This window comes from Topomyia yanbarensis, chromosome 3, assembly GCF_030247195.1.
Source record: "Topomyia yanbarensis strain Yona2022 chromosome 3, ASM3024719v1, whole genome shotgun sequence".
In the NCBI taxonomy this organism is placed as follows: Eukaryota; Metazoa; Arthropoda; class Insecta; order Diptera; family Culicidae; genus Topomyia; species Topomyia yanbarensis.
The window spans coordinates 349,265,534-349,285,964 of NC_080672.1; the positions used below are offsets into that span (position 1 = coordinate 349,265,534).

At 39.3% G+C, this 20,431-nt stretch overlaps 2 protein-coding genes, 1 long non-coding RNA gene and 1 pseudogene across 4 annotated transcripts; 2 read left to right on the forward strand and 2 right to left on the reverse strand.

The window, feature by feature from the left end:
* The first annotated feature begins 2,832 nt into the window (after positions 1-2,832).
* On the forward strand, positions 2,833-4,779 carry LOC131691706 (tumor susceptibility gene 101 protein). The gene is made up of 6 exons (XM_058978314.1): positions 2,833-3,035; positions 3,096-3,180; positions 3,244-3,588; positions 3,644-3,834; positions 3,897-4,240; positions 4,299-4,779. The coding sequence occupies exons 1-6, from the start codon at positions 3,006-3,008 to the stop codon at positions 4,486-4,488; spliced, it is 1,185 nt and encodes a 394-aa protein (XP_058834297.1). The 5' UTR covers positions 2,833-3,005; the 3' UTR covers positions 4,489-4,779.
* Positions 4,780-5,910: 1,131 nt separating this feature from the next.
* Positions 5,911-6,663, reverse strand: LOC131689980 (transmembrane protein 258). The gene is made up of 2 exons (XM_058975405.1): positions 6,528-6,663; positions 5,911-6,433 (listed from the first exon to the last, which is right to left on the reverse strand). Exon 2 carries the CDS (start codon positions 6,421-6,423, stop codon positions 6,181-6,183), a length of 243 nt encoding a protein of 80 aa, XP_058831388.1. The 5' UTR covers positions 6,424-6,433; positions 6,528-6,663; the 3' UTR covers positions 5,911-6,180.
* A 6,285-nt stretch (positions 6,664-12,948) lies between these two features.
* On the forward strand, positions 12,949-14,839 carry LOC131692832 (sodium-dependent phosphate transporter 1-B-like; annotated as a pseudogene).
* Positions 14,840-15,610: 771 nt separating this feature from the next.
* On the reverse strand, positions 15,611-17,833 carry LOC131691173 (uncharacterized). 2 transcript variants are annotated; one of them, XR_009305730.1, is made up of 4 exons: positions 17,527-17,833; positions 16,948-17,466; positions 16,376-16,866; positions 15,611-16,318 (listed from the first exon to the last, which is right to left on the reverse strand). It is a non-coding gene; the product is annotated as an uncharacterized LOC131691173 (long non-coding RNA). The 2 variants fall into 2 exon arrangements; XR_009305729.1 differs by having other exon boundaries at positions 15,611-16,866.
* Positions 17,834-20,431: the final 2,598 nt, after the last annotated feature.

Below are 20,431 nucleotides of genomic sequence, written 5' to 3' on the forward strand. Positions count from 1 at the left end.
TGGCTTTTATAGGAAATGATATACCCAAGTAACCAATAAGCATTATAACGTCCCAAGTAACCATAAGCATTAAGCCATTGCACTATATTGGCTACACATTTGCACTAATGTTGCATTGAAACTCCATTACAGCATTAACAACGCAATAAAGCTCTTTATTAGCATCAATAATGCATAACTGCACAGCCGACATATAGCATTATAGCTTGCTCTATATGCGTATATAAAGCTGATATAATGCGTACATGCTTCAAGGATCTTTAAAGCATGTAAGCTTTACAAGTGCATTTAATGCCATTATAGAGCATATAAAAAGCTGATATAATGCTATTGTAATGCTGTGGGTTTATTTGTTATGCAACTCTTCTTGAAGATTATATTCGGCATATTTCATTTCAATCGAACATATGCAATATAGTCCAGGAAGCAAAAGCAGCGCACTTACCGTGAAGGACGAGGCAAGTTACCTCAGTTCGAGACTTACTAAGGTAATTTTCGTAAACATTCATATCATGTGAGAACGAAAACCCATTAAGAATATTCATTACAATGCATTAGAACAGAGTCAATTACGGTTTTAAACAGAATATTTTATTTTAAAATTTTTCCTTTTTGCTCATCATACCCTAATAAAAAAAATATTATACACAAACATTAACCCATATAGTCCAACGATTCCACATATTGTTTGGATGATACCCTGAACAGGTCGTTAGGCTCTTGAATGATAAGATGTTTATTAGGGTACCGAAAGGAAACATAAGAAATGGTTTTAAAACCATGGCGGACAATGACAACCAACTGAAGCTTTTTAATAGCATTAGTAGTGCCAATATAAGGCTTTCAAATTTGACATTTGTGCGCTTTTGCTATATAATAGCATTAGTACTGCAGAAACGAGCTGTCAATCTCCGCACAGTAATAGCACTATATTTCGCCTTTTCTGGCATAATATCAGCATTAAATAAGTATTTAGGGCTTCACGGCTTTATAGGACAGCTTTATATGTGGATCTAAAGCAGATATTAGGCTACGTTATAATGCTTATTGGTTACTTGGGGTAGCCTAATATCTGCTTTAGATCCACATATAAAGCTGTCCTATAAAGCCGTGAAGCCCTAAATACTTTTTTTTTTCGATTATAGAGGTTTTAACCTTAAGGTCATTCGCCTCTTCGGGTTAGAAAAATCTCTTAGGAAAAATTTCTAACCCTATGTGCGGGGTCGGGACTCGAACCCAGGTGCGCTGCGTACAAGGCAATCGATTTACCAATACGCTACGCCCACTCCCCCCTAAATACTTATTTAATGCTGATATTATGCCAGAAAAGGCGAAATATAGTGCTATTACTGTGCGGAGATTGACAGCTCGTTTCTGCAGTACTAATGCTATTATATAGCAAAAGCGCACAAATGTCAAATTTGAAAGCCTTATATTGGCACTACTAATGCTATTAAAAAGCTTCAGTTGGTTGTCATTGTCCGCCATGGTTTTAAAACCATTTCTTATGTTTCCTTTCGGTACCCTAATAAACATCTTATCATTCAAGAGCCTAACGACCTGTTCAGGGTATCATCCAAACAATATGTGGAATCGTTGGACTATATGGGTTAATGTTTGTGTATAATATTTTTTTTATTAGGGTATGATGAGCAAAAAGGAAAAATTTTAAAATAAAATATTCTGTTTAAAACCGTAATTGACTCTGTTCTAATGCATTGTAATGAATATTCTTAATGGGTTTTCGTTCTCACATGATATGAATGTTTACGAAAATTACCTTAGTAAGTCTCGAACTGAGGTAACTTGCCTCGTCCTTCACGGTAAGTGCGCTGCTTTTGCTTCCTGGACTATATTGCATATGTTCGATTGAAATGAAATATGCCGAATATAATCTTCAAGAAGAGTTGCATAACAAATAAACCCACAGCATTACAATAGCATTATATCAGCTTTTTATATGCTCTATAATGGCATTAAATGCACTTGTAAAGCTTACATGCTTTAAAGATCCTTGAAGCATGTACGCATTATATCAGCTTTATATACGCATATAGAGCAAGCTATAATGCTATATGTCGGCTGTGCAGTTATGCATTATTGATGCTAATAAAGAGCTTTATTGCGTTGTTAATGCTGTAATGGAGTTTCAATGCAACATTAGTGCAAATGTGTAGCCAATATACTGCAATGGCTTAATGCTTATGGTTACTTGGGTAATATTCAAGTTGAAGCAAAATTGAATTCTATAAGAATTACATACAATATTAATTTGTCGTACACTTAATTTGAATACGCCACGCATATGAAACTTAAGTGTGTCATCTATTGGCACTAATGTGTTCTCAAAGAAGTGCGTTATTAAGTGCCTGACACATGAGTTCTAAGTGTCAAGACAGTTGCGGCAAAATTAAGTGTTAAACACTTGAGTTTAATGGGCAGATTATTTGCAGTGCACACTAACTACCCACTGAGACGTCCAAAAAATTGTTTCAAAATCGTTCAACACGGGTCCAACGATGGACGTTTGTTGAACGGATATTTGGACGATGTCCAAATTGGTCCAACGAACGTCCTTCATTGGACGATTTTGAAACCAACCGTTCTTAGAGGGTAGATTGCTCTAGTTTTAAAGGGTCACTAAAAAGTTCAGCCGGAAATGAACCAGAATTCTACGAACTACAACCAGCCAGCATTCCTGCATATTTTCCGGCTAAACTTAACTGGGGAGCATTGGCCGATCGATCCATGAAGCCCTGCTGGATTTTTCAGTTCAATCGATGAACAACAGCAGAATGTTGCCAACACTGTTGTAGCTGTCAAAAGTATGTCGTCAAAAACACAGCTTTTGTTCTTCACAAGTTGTCATTGGCGTTAAAATCATATTCATCTGATATGAAAAAACAGCACAGGAATATTTAAAAATTATTGCTGAAGTAAAATTCCACAATAGTGAATGTTTTGAGTTAATTTAAACACGTTTTCTGGTAAAAGAGAGGATAAAAATGGAGGACATTGGACGAATGTTGTCTAAAGTAAGTAGACTAATCATTCTCTAGATACATTGATTAAATAATAATGGTCCCCTCTTGCAGTATACGGACCCTGTGGCTACCAAGAAAGACGTCAGCGATTGTTTGAAACAATATAAAGCTCTCGCTTATCACCTCGATGCTTATGGTGAGTCAGAGTATTGATATTCATATATTCACCCACAAACAAAAAAAAATCACCTGCTTGCAGTATTCAACGATGGATCCGTGAAGCAATTGCTCAATCTGCAGGGAACTATTCCTGTGCGGTACAAAGGTAACACCTATCACATCCCCATTTGCATCTGGCTATTGGACACCCACCCCCGGTATGCTCCGATTTGCTACGTTAAACCAACTTCGGATATGCATATTAAGGTTTCGATGTATGTTGATCACAACGGGAAGATTTATTTGCCATATCTACACGACTGGAATCCCTTGCAATCGGATTTGCTTGGACTCATCCAGGTGATGACTGTCACTTTCGGAGAGTTTCCACCAGTGTACTCGATGCCGAAACAAGCGAAGACAAAACCAACACCCTATCCTACTCGTAAGATGGACATTTTTTTAAAAATATTACGTCGGATAACGGGTTCTAATTTTAGAGTCATTTATGCCACAACCTCCAACGAGCACTCAAAGTCCTTACAGTCCGTATCCGGCGCAGCAGCAGTATCCACCATACCCGGCAGCAGGCGGAGGTTACAGCGGTTACGGTCAACCGGGTGCCATCGGAAACTTTCCTCCTTACATTCCTCCAGGAATGCCAGCTACTGCCGGTTATAACGCTGGATATGTAACGGATATTTTGGCCTTCGTGGCGTTCTTGTTGCTTACAGTAAGATTTTTATATTTCAGAACCCGTCAGCCCAAGGAACGGGAACCATCACCGAGGAACACATAAAGGCGTCGTTGGTCAGTGCAGTAGAGGATAAACTGAAGCGACGTATCCAGGAGAAGGTTCATCAGTGCCAGGCAGAGATTCAAACATTGAAACGCACTCAACAGGAGCTGAACGAAGGACAATCGAAAATCAACGACATTATCTCACGCCTGGAACGCGATGAACAAGAGCTGACCAAAAGCATCGCGGTGTTAAAGGATAAAGATCAGGAATTGGAAAGAGCACTTGAAAGCCTGGAGAAAGTAGACGGGATCGATGTGGACGAAGCGGTAACTACAACGGCTCCACTTTATAAACAGTAAGTATATTTTGGCTAATGTGCGGCTGCAAATTGAGTAACAAATGGCCACTTTCAGACTGCTAAATGCGTACGCCGAGGAGGCTGCCATCGAGGATGCGGTTTATTTTATGGGCGAAGCGTTGCGCAGCGGAGTGATTGATCTGGAGGTGTTTCTCAAAAATGTGCGACAACTTTCGCGGAAACAGTTTATGCTGCGTGCACTGATGCAGAAGTGCCGACAGAAGGCCAGCCTTTCTGCCCATTAATGTCCTTATTGCCTTCACTAATAAACTTGACGGCTTTTATTTTAGCTAGGCGATGCGATGCGGAAGCAATGGGGAGGCGAGATTTTTCAGGACAGAAAAACTGTGTTAGTATTCTTGTAATCCAATAATCTCTCTCATGGTATCAGAAGCTGGCACGCTCTAGACGTATCTATCCCCCATGAGAATTATTATCACACATGATCAATGTTATTTTTAATATTACAAAGTAAAGTCTTGAAAAGTCCAAAATATGTAAAATGATTGGTTGAATATATTAGAATGGGACAACGACGTTAAAGATGTTTTCTTGTTCGCTTATGCACGTTCATAACATTCGAACACTTTTAAATAAGTGTTGGCATATTAATTGGCATACAATGGTTTGGTATGTTCGCTGTTTAGCCTAACAAATCGAATGAATGCAGTGTATTCCTTTTTACAGTTTAATGGTGGTTTTATATGAATAAAACGAACGTGAAACTTAGTACATTTTACATACTACCGAGTTTACTTAAACCTTAATTGATATTCGTTAGGTTTGATCCAGTAATAGGAAAAACTGAAAGTACTCCAGAGCAAACAGGCGGCAAATGGTTTCAATATTTTCATCTCTTTGCTTCTGGTAGCAAGCCGCGTTAAAAAGGAGCAAGCTCCAGAGCAACTGAAAGCAGGGATCGTGTACTGGAACAAACCTATTAGCTGATTTTTTTCGAACATGGATGTGCTCTGTGAGAAGTGTCATTTACAACGGATTCCATTTTTCCGTATTTCAAATTGATCCCTTCAAAAAACTCAGATCTTGTGTGCGGGACCAAGTCATGCAGACGTACTTTGTTTTTCGCATCATCCATGTGTACAAGAGTCTTCACAATGAAGCTTTCTGCCTAGGCCAAATTGCTGCACGTAGCCAATATCATATTAGCACTTGATGTAGCTGAGACACTTTCGTGTGGGTTGCGGAACGTATTTTAACCTCTAATCTGAGATGAGAAGGCAGACTGATAATAGTTATTAGTATGGAATAGGATTGATGGTTCCGGCGGTTATTTTTTCTTTCTTTTCAGTGATATTACGCAGAACACAAGGTTTTTTTTTCTCTTATTTCATCAACGTGAAATTCGGATGATACAAGAAAATAAGTGTTGGGAGTAGAAAGCCCCACAACCTTTTTAGGTCAAGTCAAACAATTCGCTAGCCCGAATTTGTATTAAAGTTTCATAGTGACAGATTTGGGGACATTCAATCGAAAGTTGGACTAGACAGTTAGCGCGCGCCAGTATCGAAAAACACTGCTTCTTTGACTTGATTTAAAGCACATGGCAGGCTGTCGTTGTTAACAAAAACAGACACAAAAATGTCACAAAAACCAAACGAAATTGGATTTCTCAATCATGCTTCTATCGAAATTCACTTAGCTGTGGATGTTCACATCGGCCAGAATATTACATTAAAATCTAGTTTTCGAATTTTATCTTATCAATAATATTCTCATACAATCCTGCAGGCTCTTGAGGAATGGATACACACCTTCAGCACTTAGAAAACTGTTTACAGCTCATTTCGTGACAGAGTACACCTATTTTTTTTGGAAACGACACACACTGGACCACTCACGCGTCCGAAACATTCAGAGATAGAGGTGTGTTGTAATTTGCGGCGTAACCAAAGGGTGCCGACAGGTTCGCAGGAGATTCACACATAAATTCCTACCGATAACAGCAAGAACAGCACACCGAATCCAAGGAAGATAGAGGCAAATAGCGAAATCAGCAGTTCTTTAAAGATGACACTTTCCTTTCCTCCATTTTTCGGGCGTGATACTTCGAACACAAAGAACCACGCAGTAAAAAATGTTCCAATTAGTAGTAGTACGCTGGCCAGGTGGGGGAACACAGCCGGATTGACCGGGGAGATGTAGCGAACCATCGAGTCCATTGTTTGTGTGCTGTTTGACGAGAACATACACAGTTTTAGCAGCGTTTATAGAATTATGTCAATTTGGCAAGTAGCCAAAAATAATGGCCTATGATTTAACTTACATTGATTTGCTGTTTGAAAGCGAATTAATAGCGATTATCGGGACAACAAAATATTTATTATCCTCCCGGTTAGAACCAATCGAAAACACCACACAAAATTACGTGGCGATAAACGTCGTCGGCGTATTTGACGTTTGGATCGATAAGCTTAGCGACCAAGGTGACCAGACTTATTACAACTGTTAACGTTCAATACAACGCACAGTGGCGTAACTATACCAAATTCTTGGCCAAAATTAGTTTACACGTTTTTAAACTTACCCAAGTAACAACTATCCGAACAGAACGGAACATCGAAATTGGGTCATTAAATGAGAAAAAACTTCTTTTATTACGTACATTAATAAAGCTGATTTTTATGATTGTTTTTTTTCCAACTCAGGAAACGTGAAAATAAAATTTAAATTTAAAATAAAGAAATATGTTGACAGTCTTGATTTGACACTATCAGAAGCATTTGACATATCGAATTTCATGACAAATGATGCCCTGTCAGAAAAAAATGAATACATGTTTTCCCGCAGGGTTATTTTTATTTGACATAAACACCATCCAAAGCATATAACTTTTTTTTCATTTTGGGTGTTGCCTTCCCAAGTAACCAATAAGCATTATATCGTAGCCTAATATCTGCTTTAGATCCACATATAATGCAGTTTTATAGAGCTGTGAAGCCCTAAATACTTATATAATGCTGGTATTATGCCAGAAAAGGCGAAATATAGTGCTATTACTGTGCAGAGATTGACAGCTCGTTTCTGCAGTACTAATGCTATTATATAGCACCAGCGCACAAATGTCAAATTTTAAAGCCTTATATTAGCACTACTAATGCTATAAAAAAGCTTCAGCTGGTTGTCATTGTTCGCCATGATTTTAAAACCATTTCTTATATTTCCTTTCGGTATGATGAGCAAAAAGAAAAAAAAATTAAAATAAAATGTTCTGTTTAAAACCGTAATTGACTTTCTTCTAATGGATTGTAATGAATATCCATAATGGTTTTTCGTTCTGATATGATAAGAATGTTTTACGAAAATTACCTTTAGTAAGTCTCGAACTGAGGTACCTTGCCTCGTCCTTCACGGTAAGTGCGCTGCGTTTGCTTCCTGGACTATATTGCATATGTTCGATTGGAATGAAATATGCCGAATATAATCTTCAAGAAGAGTTGCATAACAAATAAACCCACAGCATTACAATAGCATTATATCAGCTTTTTATATGCTCTATAATGGCATTAAATGCACTTGTAAAGCTTACATGCCTTAAAGATCCTTGAAGCATGTACGCGTTATATCAGCTTTATATACGCATATAGAGCAAGCTATAATGCTATATGTCGGCTGTGCAGTTATGCATTATTGATGCTAATAAAGGGCTTTATTGCGTTGTTAATGCTGTAATGGAGTTTCAATGCAACATTAGTGCAAATGTATAGCCAATATAGTGCAATGGCTTAATGCTTATGGTTACTTGGGTATGATCGAATCTCAGCCAGAAAAATAATTACTGGGTAAAAATGAGCTAGCCTTACAAATGGTCTGTTCCAAGGTCTGACATAGAGAATCGATTTCTAAGTCTTACGAAACAGAAGGTTATGTTCCGCAACGGAATGTAATATTCAGTGTTTGCTTTACTAGATGCAGTAAGTACTTCAATTTAATTTAATAACGACGCCTTAAAATCATAAAATTTTCGATGTTTTTAGTTAACCGTAAAGGCAGGAAATACAAGGGCGATTTGGTTGTCGAAACGATTATTTTTAATAAAAAATGTATGTATGTATTTATGTATGTTATTAATAAACTATGAGACGCTTTCCAAAAGCTTCATTGGCTGTAACTTTCTTAAATCTTTATCATCCATCTAATTATATTGGCACGCGTCATTTTGAAAACAACAACGATATCCCTTTTTGAAATAAATAGGCAGAAATGTCAAAATCTCAATGTTTTAGTCAATGCAAACAGACCTTAGTCAATATGACTATGCTTATTGTTATATCAAGCGTTCCATAATGGTCATTCATACCACAGAGTGTTCAATTTGACTATTATGCGTAATGCATGGTGAAACATTCCATTCTCCTGGTTTAGTTACAATAAACAGATCCAGGTCAAGATAACTATGCATATTGTTAAACTGAGCATCTCACTTATAGTGGTCATGCTTACAATGTTCAATAGTACTATTATGCTTTAAAGCTTTAATATAGTGAATTTGAACATGGATATAGTTAAAGTGAGCTGATGCTATAGTCGGTTAAAAACCACTATACTCATGAAATCGAATTAACCGCCTCATATGGTAAATGTTACCACATAATGTTTCTTAGTGTAGCAGTAGGTAATTTTAAATCTGTGCATCCTACTTCCTCCAACGAAAAACGAAAGAGAGGGATTCCAAATTTACCCAAAAATAATAAACTTTTCTACGGCTCATGTACGTACACGCCACATGACACAAAAACTACATCACAAGCTGGTGGAAAATAATGGTAGGTAATGGATTTTAAGTGTGTAGGGTGTATAGCGGGTACACTGAGAAAAAATCTATAGTATATATGACCAGACTTTTATGGTTGTTTTGACTATTTGCCAAAAAAGTAGGAATGACCATGAGATCGGTAAGACTAAACTTCTGTATCGTAAACAATACTCAAAAAATCGATTACCGCTCAACTATAATGTTGGTATTTATGACAATTTGATCATGGTCACTCCAACAATATTTGTCATCTTAAAACTGATAATGGAATAGTCTGAATCACTATTAAAATAAAGTTAAAATTAAAATATGAGCATCTTAAATATAACCAGTGTCATTGTTATAAATACTTTTTGTGTCATTGTTCTCTGCACAATGTATTTATAAGTCCCGAAGACTTAATGTATAGTTGTTATGAAAACACAAAGGTTAAATTAACTAAATACATCGTTTATGTGGACGAGACCCATGTCGAAAGCACCATTTGCGTATATTGCTTTTCAGCTGACTATATTTTGTATTATTATCAACTATAAAACTGGTCAATTTTTGCGTTCCCAAATATATTCCTACATGTCGCGGCCATTACAGTGAAAAACCGTATACATAACATAAGGGCGTGCTTCGAAGACTTCAATTTTTTTACGATTACTATAATTTTGCGGTAAGGCCTTATAAACCATCGCATAATCGAGTCCCAGCCGGAAAGGATTCTTAGTGACTGTAACGATTGAGAGATATGCGTTTTCAGTAACGGAGGTTGTTCGACTGTTGATGTGAAATGACGCCTGGTGTCTGAATAGAGCGACACTAACACCAACGAGCAAGATCGGTTATTGAGTCAGTTGAGTATCGTCGAGCAACTGAAACGGATCGTGAAACGCGTTGCGGAGCTTAGTTGTTGCGAAAGGGCAAGGGAGGCAAACTGTTACAATGGCGACGAGGATGAAAATAGGTAAGATGTTTTATAGCGAAATGTACGAAAGAGGGGAATTGGAAAGGAGTTACACAGGATGAACAAAAAAAATTGTGCAGTAGAAATAACCAAAATGGCGTTAAATTTTCGCGAGCCATGTGGAACATAGAAAATGAAAATGGAGTGAAAAAAACTGTGATGTTCAAAATGGCGGATAGCTTGAGCATGTCGAAAAAGAGTTTTGTTACGACTGTTTTTGTTTGTGAGATGCATAAGGTATAATGGATGTAATTTCGCGGTCAATGCACCAAACAAATGAGGTGTTTCTCATACTAGACGAGGTGAAATATATTATGCATTGTACTGGTGGTGAGCAATTGTAATGCTTCGTGCTAAAGATGGCTGGCTAAATTCGTGTCCAAGTGATGGTGTTAATTTATGTACACGAGTACATACAAACTAGATATCAGCATTGATCACGAAAAAAAAGATCGAAAGATGTGTGTCCCTGAATAAGCTACGTGCTATGAAAAAAGCTTAAAGAAAGCTACGTGCTTATGATATGTAACATGAAAAAAAACTTCGTGTTTGGAAATGGATTGTATAAGAACAAGCTTCGTGCAGAAGATGATTGATACTGCATATTGATTCCCTGTGTAACCAGCTTCGTGCTTGTTCTATGTACGGTCCGTGAAACTCATGACAGGAATGTTTTATTTATTGCAGATGCCGCGGTTATGCCCTCATTTCGAGTGGTGAGCGATCCAAGAAATGAATGGATCAAGTGGAAGAGAGCGTTTTATCAGTGCGAACAAAATTGACGATGATCAAGAAAAGTATATGTTGCTGGTTTTAGGTGGTATTGAGTTGCAAGAGTTCTACGACAAAAATACAAAATGGGAAGTACAATGCCCTATTTCGGAAGAAAATAGAGAAATAAGAGTATTGAAATACGAATCAGCAATAACTTCATTAGATAAATACTTTGCACCTCAACTCAATAAGAGGTTTGAACGGCATCTTCTTCGCGCGATGATACAAGAAGATAGGGAATCCTTTGAAGAATACGTTTTTAAGTTAAAGGACCAAGCGAACCGATGTATGTTCTCCCAGGTCGATGACGTCATTGTTGATCAAATTATTGAAGGTTGCAAATCTCCTGAGCTAAGGAAGCGCTTACTTACGGATGATATGACATTAATCGAGGCAACAGTATTAGGCAAGACTCTCGAGGAAGTACAGAAACAAACCAGGGAGTATGAAAAACCAGGTGTTTCGTTCAGTGACAACGCAGTTGTTCAAAAGATTAATAGGACAAATCTTTTCAACAAATTCCAGGATAACAATCGCAAATGTTACAACTGTAACAAACCAGGTCATCTAGCTAGAGAAACCGAAAAATGTCCAGCAAGGAACATTACTTGTCACGCTTGTGGAAGTAAAGGACATTTTAAAGTGTCCTGTCGAAAAAGAAAACACGAACCAGATACCAAGAAGACGGAATCCAAGCGAATATACGCAATCACTTCGGAGCCACAGGAAGAAAATAAAGGGGTTTTCTTTGTTCAAACGGGACAAGAACATACCGAGGTTCTTCGACTTGAAATAGGGGGTGTACCCATAGAAATAGTTGTTGATTCGGGATCACCCGCAAATGTTATAAAAAAAAGCACTTTCGAAAAACTCAAAGCGGAGAAAGCAATTATGTTGAACGAGAAAACACCACATTCCTGGGAAATCAACTTGAGGTCTTTCGCTTCAACCGATAATATCGCATTCAGTAACTCCTTCGAGACGAAAATCATAATACCTGGAGAAACTTCGGGCATTTGGGCTCATGTATTAGTTGCACCGGATGGACAAACCGACCTTTTGAGTAAAGGCACTGCATTTGCTCTCGGCGTATTGAAAATAGGATACAATGTGAATTCGATTCTGTCGGGGCAATCTACGCTTGTAGCCGAAGATACTAAAAGATTTCCGAAGGTTCCAAATGTCTCCTTGAAAATACAACTAGATGAAACGGTTTTACCAGTTGCACAAGCGGCAAGGAGGTTTCCCATTGCTATTGAAGCAGATGTAGAGAATGCCTTGAAGGATTTACTCGAAAAGGGCATAATTGAGAGAGCAGAAGGACCCTTGTTGTGGGTGTCTCCTCTAGTACCGGTACGCAAATCCGATGGCAGCATCAGACTATGTGTAGATATGCGGGCCGCGAACAAGGCTGTGAAGCGGGGAAATTATCCGATACCGAATATCGATAATGCAATGGTTGCAATTACCAAGGTACGCATATATTTATTTCGAGGCAGCAACGTGTATAACACTTTAATATTTTAGGTCGCGAAACTGTCGAAGATTGATATCGAAGCAGCCTATTACCATTTCGAGCTACAGCCCAATTACAGAGAAATTACAACTTTTGTCGCAAGGAGCGGAGTTTATCGGTTCTGCAGACTTATGTTTGGGATAAAATCAGCGCCAGAGTTATTCCAGCGTGAAATGGAAAACGTTTTCCGCGGTATCAAAGGTTTAGTAGTATACATGGACGATTTGTTGGTATACGGAGCCAGTGAAGAAGAACACGACCAGGTCTTAGAAGAAGTGATGCGACGAATTGAGGAGGTAAACATGAAAATTAACAAGCAGAAATCGTTATTCGGAGTGGAAGCTGCTGAATTTTTGGGACACCACATATCGAGGAAAGGAATTCGCCCGACTGATACAAAGATTAAAGCTATTTTAGATCTTCAACCTCCAACGTCGGTATCGGAATTAAGATCGCTCCTAGGATTGATCAATTTTGTCGGGAAGTTCATTCCAAACCTGGCGACTATGACATTCCAAATGAGGACATTGCTTATTAAAGACTGCCCATTCGTATGGAACGAACAACACACCGGGGAATTAAATGCAATTAAACACACCTTAGGCAAAGTTGAATCCCTTGGATACTTTGATCCCAAAGATGAGACGCTTTTAGCAAATACAAATATGTTAATACGGAATGCTCTGATGATTTTTCGAGGACTCGTTTTACGCTACCCTGTACCTGGAAAGGTACAGTGTCAAAGTGACAGTGTACTTTGATGAATTATCATTGAAACTGGCAACGCAGAACGCCAAGCTGTTTATTATTGTATCCTAGTGATATTTTTGTTATTCGTTTTTTTATTTACTTGAAAGTTTTTCTTTCTCACGATGTTATTCGCTTGCATTTTCGACATAAAATGTACAAAGGCACCGAGGTTGAGTTAATTCTGTGTTGCCTATCAGAGCTGGCCAGTTCCGCCCTGTGGCTGCTGGTAGCAACTTTTTTCAATCTGCCGATTTCCGGGACGCACAGCATCGTAGGTTCGACTATCGGTTTCAGTCTGGTTGCCCGTGGAATGTAAGGACTCAAGTGTAGCACACTCGGAACGATCGTCGAATCGTGGTTCATTTGACCCGTGCTCTGTGGTATGATGAGCATGATGTTGTTCTGGTTCATTTATAGATTCATTTTGAACGCCAGAAACCCGCTCAAGGCTGGGCTGTTATCATTGCCGCTGTTTTACGAAGCCACACATGGCAGTTAACGTATTCAGTATTGTGCACGATGGACCGAAGCTGCTCTACATGGATAACATCACAACTTGGATGGCGGTAGTTGCTAGTGTTTCCGTAGGACTGTTGATTGCTGTACTCGTGCAGCGTTTTGTCATTTCTTGGCAGAAGAACGAGATTCTGAATCAGAACAAAGTCACATGCACTGAATTCATTGTCGGTGATTCGGATTGTGAAGTCCGCGGCGAACAAAATGTCCACTTTTCTTGATAGGCGATGGAAAAACTCTACCAGCTGTTACCGAAACGACTGAACTGGTAGAGCTGTCCTCTTCGCACCAGTACAGCGGATTGATTAAGAAGCTTTCGTCTCCGCATGCAATCAAAAAACAAACCAAATCCGTACAAGATTGAACCGAAAATTGTGAAGAAAGCAAAAACCCTACTTTCAGCCAACCAAATCGGTCTGGATAACACCAATCTGACGATAACCAGCCTAAACTACATCGATGAGTATCAGGCAACGATTAATGGGAAATCTCCTACTAACTCCAAGAGTGATAGTACTCTTCCGAAAGCCGATTACACGCTGGTGACGCCAAATGTTGTTTTGAACGGTACCGACAAAGATCTCAGGAATTATATTGGAAGAATTGAAAATGCAGCTGGATTGGATCATACACTAATCAGTACGACCCTGTATCCGGATTCGAGTAAAGTTCCTTAAATTAGTGGTAAGGAAGGTTTGGAAGATAGCAGACACAATCCAATGAAGGAGGAAAATAAGGAAATGTCAGCCCTATTTTCGTTCCTGCAGATACTGACTACAACGTTCGGAAGTTTTGCTCACAGTGGTAACGATGTGCGTAACGCGATAGGACCACTAATTGCTCTCTTTATGCTCTATCGGGAAGGCTCAGTATTGCAAAAGTCTGAAACTTCGCTTGCATTACTACTGTACGGTGGCATCGGTATCTCACTAGGTCTGTCGCTATGGGACCATCGTGTCATAGAGACGATTAACTTCTACTTCTTCCCTTGTAGGCGGAAAACATGTTTTTCTTTTAAAAATATTCTAATTTAGTGTTGTAGATTCTTAAAAAAGGGGCGGAAAGCGAAAATTTTAATAATTCATTAAAAAGCTTAAAAATAAATTGTACCTACTAATCTTGCTCGTATGTTTATTGTGCTCTCGAAAGTAAGGCTTTTGGCGAAGCTAGCTTAATACGGCTATGCGGCATAACCGAGTCCACGGATCCGAAGCAGCGCAAAGCCGTTGAGGATCCGGCGGACGAGGTGGCTTTGTTACTTATCATCGGAATCGCACCTGTGTGATGCACTCGTTTGCCCGGTATACTCAAACATAGGGGCTAACCCTAGCTTAAGTCAGACAGCGCTAGAAAAAAATCGTAGCGTAGCCACATTAGGCATTAATAATGTCTTATTTAGTAACAATAGAATAGTACTCATTAACAAATAATAAAATATTGTCTCTGTCTAATGTGGCTACGCCACATCGTTTCATGCGTGTGCTGTTCGCTCAGAATTCCGTAGGAACCAACTTGGTTTGGTGTGTCACAAATGACAATCACGTTTGGTTATTGGATCTAGTACCGAAGCGAAGACGTGCGGGTGAATGTTAGACAAATATATAATTTGCAGTAGTCAAATAAATAATGTAACATAACTAGTGACCTATGTTGATCGGCCATCAGTGGACCAACCGCAGGCAAATTTAACAAAAATATTTATAATGAAAGTTTGTAGCTAGGCAGTAGTTTTTAGAAAACACAACTATGCCTTAGAAAAATTTAGAACGCAGATGAGAACTATAATATTCTTAGAAGTTTAACGAATAGAATAGCTGCAATTATGTTTACAACAAACTTACCGGGAATGTGGAATGATATGAGCTATTGTAAAAAAGATTATAACTATTACCTTCAGGTCGCATGCCGCTGTTAACCCTCCAGCACTCGCGCGAATGGCTCCCTGAATGAGCAGCTGCTGTTGCCGGAAGATTTCGCTAGAAATTCAGGTGTTGAACTAAATACCTACAACGGCGCGAGCGCCTGAGAGTTGCCACTGATGGTTTATTATCTTGCTCTTACCTATACTAGGCCCATTAGTTTGACACATATTGCCCCGGCAATGCAAAGCAATGGGATACAATATGCTAGGGCGAAACCGCATGTTTCAGACCTTAAATACATGGAGACAGTAGCGCTTTGCTCCCACTAGTAGTTATAATCTCTTGTCATTACACTTGACTTTTCAATAGTCACAATCGAGTAAACGTTTGTATTTCCACGATTTCAATTACATTTTTGCTTGCAAGCAATAAAAGCATATTGTTTTCCGATTTCTCTAGATTTATTCAAACCATTGATTAAGGGCCGATTTATTCACCCTCGCGTAGCGCTTAAGCCAGGTTTAAACGTACTGGTGAACCTGATTTAAAAGTTAAGCGAGGGTGAAGAAATCGGCCCTAAAACACATAAATAATAAATTAACACTTTTTCAGCGTCGTCAGTCTCTTGTTGCTAAAGATAGCATCCAGATCGCCTGGTTTAATTCCGAAGAATTTTGTCAGATAATCGACAATCTGCTCCTGAGTGGAGATGTAATCATCGACGAAGGAACTCGTTCATGTTTACTTTGCCCGCGGATACACGTGATCTTAGCAACACTCATGTGACGAGGTTTTACGGTGGACATTTTACCATCGGACCGGATTTCTCTCTCCTCTGGATTCAAAGTAACAAATTCAGCATACATTGGCACCAATCACCCGATTGAAAGATCTATTTTTCAACCAACGGTTTGTCACCTCGGTTTCCCTGGAGTATGGTAACAGATCAATTGTGAATTGATTTACGTACTGAGTCAAATATTACTTATTCTTTCCTTGTTCGTTCCTGAGTGCGGTACTGGCATAAAACAGAACGCATGGAACCTTCCAATCCAGTGTAAACCAAATCGCTTCCTGCGCGGACACCGGGGAAATACTAAAATCATTGAATATGTACCAGTCCCCTCCACTTCGATCCGTTTTGAGATCATGATAGCTCGTTGGTATGTGCACCAAAGCTACCTGATTACGCTGAGTTCTGTCATTGATGTAGCAAACGGTCGCCGACAAGCGATACTTTTCGATTTTCGAAACGGCATATCTGATATGTAGAAGATTTCAAATTGTTGCTACTACGGAATATGCTCTGACTCGCTTAGTTTGCAGCTTTCGTGAGCATCAGAACCTTCATAACAGCTGGAAGCAGTTTTCAATGATCCAGTTTTCAAATTCTTCTCATCCAATGTTATTCGGAAGCCTAGCGAGAAGCATAATTTCTGCTGACCTTGATTAGACGCATTCGACGGTGGGAGTTTTCTGTAATATTAGACGATTAGACGAACAACGTAAAATATTACAGGACCTGTGGTAACAACATTCAGGTTCAAGAAATCTCACCTCGGATGGAAAAAATGACAATCTACCCGAGAGCACTGCATCCCGTAACGACATATTCTCCCATTATTTACGTTTGCACCATTTCGCGAGTCCCCATCACTAGACACTTGGGCAGAGGGCCGCGGCATTTGTTTCTAGATACTCAAGTTCTTTGTCCGTCTCCAGACCGCAGCTAACCGATAGAATTTTCGGCAGATCAGCCACACGACTCTTTCGATTAGTGGGATGAACTAGTTGCGCTTCTCACACCAGGACGGTGTAGTTTTTTCAACGACATATAATTTTTCAAAATTTACGCAAATGATCCATCGACATGTCGGTTGTTGCTGTTGGTAGGATACAGGAGATTGCACACCAGGATGTTATTTTTGACACTTTCGGTGTTGCAGTTGAGGCAACGTTGGGTGGTTTTTTGTTGAGTGCCGAACAGGCCACCGATTTCCGGTTCATCCTTGTTTCTAAGAGTAGGTTGTGCTTCTTTTGCCATCTCAGTTTCGGCTGCCAACGTCGGATCGTAATCTAACGAGAAGAGATTATATTGTGCGAGAAGAGATTATTTAAAGAAACCACCCAACTTACCACTTCTGGCCAGTGGCCACTAAAGGATAACGAACCACAAATCTGCACAGACACAAACAAATGTCAACAAAAACAATTATTTATTAAATTTAAAAACGGCATGCTCTGATCGGATTTATCAAAATGTGTTGCCATTTCTTATTACTTTTCAGTGTTTGTTAGTTGTCAAGCAAAATCCATGCATAGGGTTCATTAAATCTAGTTTTCGGAGAGCCAAAAAATGATTACCCTTTTGTATGGGACCTTGGCGTATTTAATTTGTATTTGCTTTTAGTAACCGATGCCAGTCCCTTTGGATTGGGGGCAAATTAATCCAGATTAAAGACGGCATTTCACGAACAATTTCATGTATCTCCAAAAGCTTAGCTGATCACGAGAAAAAATACTGCCAGACAGAAAAAGAGTGTCTCGCCATTATTTGGGCTATGGAAAAGTTATACGTGTTTTTATATGGTCTACATTTTACACTAGTGACGGATTGTAAACCGCTAGAATACCTACTTAATAGAGTTCAATCAAAACCTTCTGCAAGAATCGAACGTTGGATTCCGCGTTTGCAAAGCTTCGACTTCACTGTTAAGTACGAACCTGGAAGTCAGAACCTAGCTGATTCACTCTCAAGATTATCTCAAAGTACACATCCATCATGCGCAGAGCCAGATCTAATCGCATGGCTTTCTGAAGCAATGAAACCAACAGTTATCTCAATTGACGAGATAGAAAAAGCAACATTATTGGACGATGAACTACAGACTGTTAAGGATGCAATGTACTCAGGAAATTGGGATGCGGTTTCGGATGAATTTAAAACAGCTACAATTAAAGACAGTTTAACAATGTACGGGGAATTAATTTTACGAGGTGATCGAATCGTAGTGCCCAGTCAACTGAGAGAAAGAGTGATCCAATTAGCTCATGTGGGACATCAAGGATGCAACTCGATCAAAGCACAACTCAGAGCAAAAGTCCAGACTTCCAGCGATGGACAAAAAAGTTGATATGGTAGTTCGAAATTGTAAACCGTGCAAAATGACTGCACTGCCAGACAAGCCTAATCCTATGACGCGTCGTATACCAACGGAGCCTTGGCAAGATTTGGCTATAGATTTTAAAGAGGGCCTCCCCGGTGAAATGTCACTGCTAGTTGTAGTTTGCTACACTACCCGATTTATACAAATTGAATCAATGAAACTTGCTACTACTCAGCGTGTTATAGGAGCTCTTTTGAAAATGTTCAGTGCATTCGGGATTCCAAGATCAATTACATCGGACAATGGTCCCCAATTCAGAACCATTGAATTTCGAAATTTTTGTATTAGTTATGGGGTCCACCTGAATCTCTCTACACCATATTGGCCTGAACAAAATGGAGCCGTAGAAAGACAAATGCGTAATATTGCAAAACGCCTCAAGATTAGCGTGATTCAACAAACTGATTGGAAAACAGATTTGTATGAGTATTTAACGCTATATCACTCGACGCCTCAAGAAGCAACAGGGATGTCTCCGGGTCGAATGATGTTTGGAAGAGAAATTAGGAATTGGATTCCCTCTATTCATCATGGTCCTAGTCTAAGACTGGAATCTGCTAAAGACAAAGATATGCTAATGAAGGAAAAACACAAGCAACGGGCAGATAAGCAGCGCCAATGCAAGCATCATAAGTTGGAGAAGGGAGACACGGTCATTATGCGAAACTTAAAAAAGGGATCATTATTACCTGCCTTTTGGAACATAAGAATACGAAATAACTGACATCAAAGGGGGAGCGGTGACAATACAGTCGAATGAATCCGGAAAGGTATACACTAGGAACAGCACACATTTGAAGAGACTGGACAACTCCTTGAACTCCAGTAGCGGAGAATCAATATCAAGTCACAACAGTATTGAACAAGACGAAAACATACAAACGTGGGAAACGGAGGATGCCGCACAGAGTGAGTTTGTCCTGCCCAAGAGGTGCCGTAAATTTCCTGCAAAATTCAATGATTTTGTAATAAATGGTATGTAAATCGACTTTCAAGAACATTTATTAGTGGATCCGATTCTTAAGTTAAAAAGGGGTATATTAAAATCATAAAAAGGGAGAGATGTAACGATTGAGAGATATGCGTTTTCAGTAACGGAGGTTGTTCGACTGTTGATGTGAAATGACGCCTGGTGTCTGAATAGAGCGACACTAACACCAACGAGCAAGATCGGTTATTGAGTCAGTTGAGTATCGTCGAGCAACTGAAACGGATCGTGAAACGCGTTGCGGAGCTTAGGTGTTGCGAAAGGGCAAGGGAGGCAAACTGTTACAGTGACCAAATAGGAGTTAGCACTAGCCTTAAAGGTCTCTACACTAAGAATCGGGTTAAAAGTATGACGAAACAGAAAGTCGCAACGGAATGCAGTACCAGGAGTTTGCTTTACTCATTAGTATTGCACCAGGTGAGTAAATACTGAAATTTCATATGATAATGAACTGTAACGTTCTCAAACCATAAATTTTTCGATCTATTTTTTTAGCGTGACTGCAGAAAAATGAGACTAAAAGCGCTTTTTTATGATAATTATCGAGGATTATTAGATTAGATCGTCGTAAGTTTATCGAAGCTGTCCAATGCTACAATGAACTGTCCTACCGATCTATTGTGGAAGAGGGTGAAAGCAAGTATTAATATGTACCGTTCTTGCTTCGGCTGGTCAACAAAAATCGCGCACGCTGGCTACTCTTTTCAAAGATGAGCGCTGTCCATATCTTCCTGCATATTCTATTTTGGAGAAAATGTATTTGGACCGTATCATTCGTCGATCAGCGCAGCAGGATTTTGCAGTCTTGCTTCAGGCTCACCATCCTCGGTCGAGCGGTATTTGGGCACAATCTATTGTCTGCTGGTAAATTGCCGCTGTGATTATT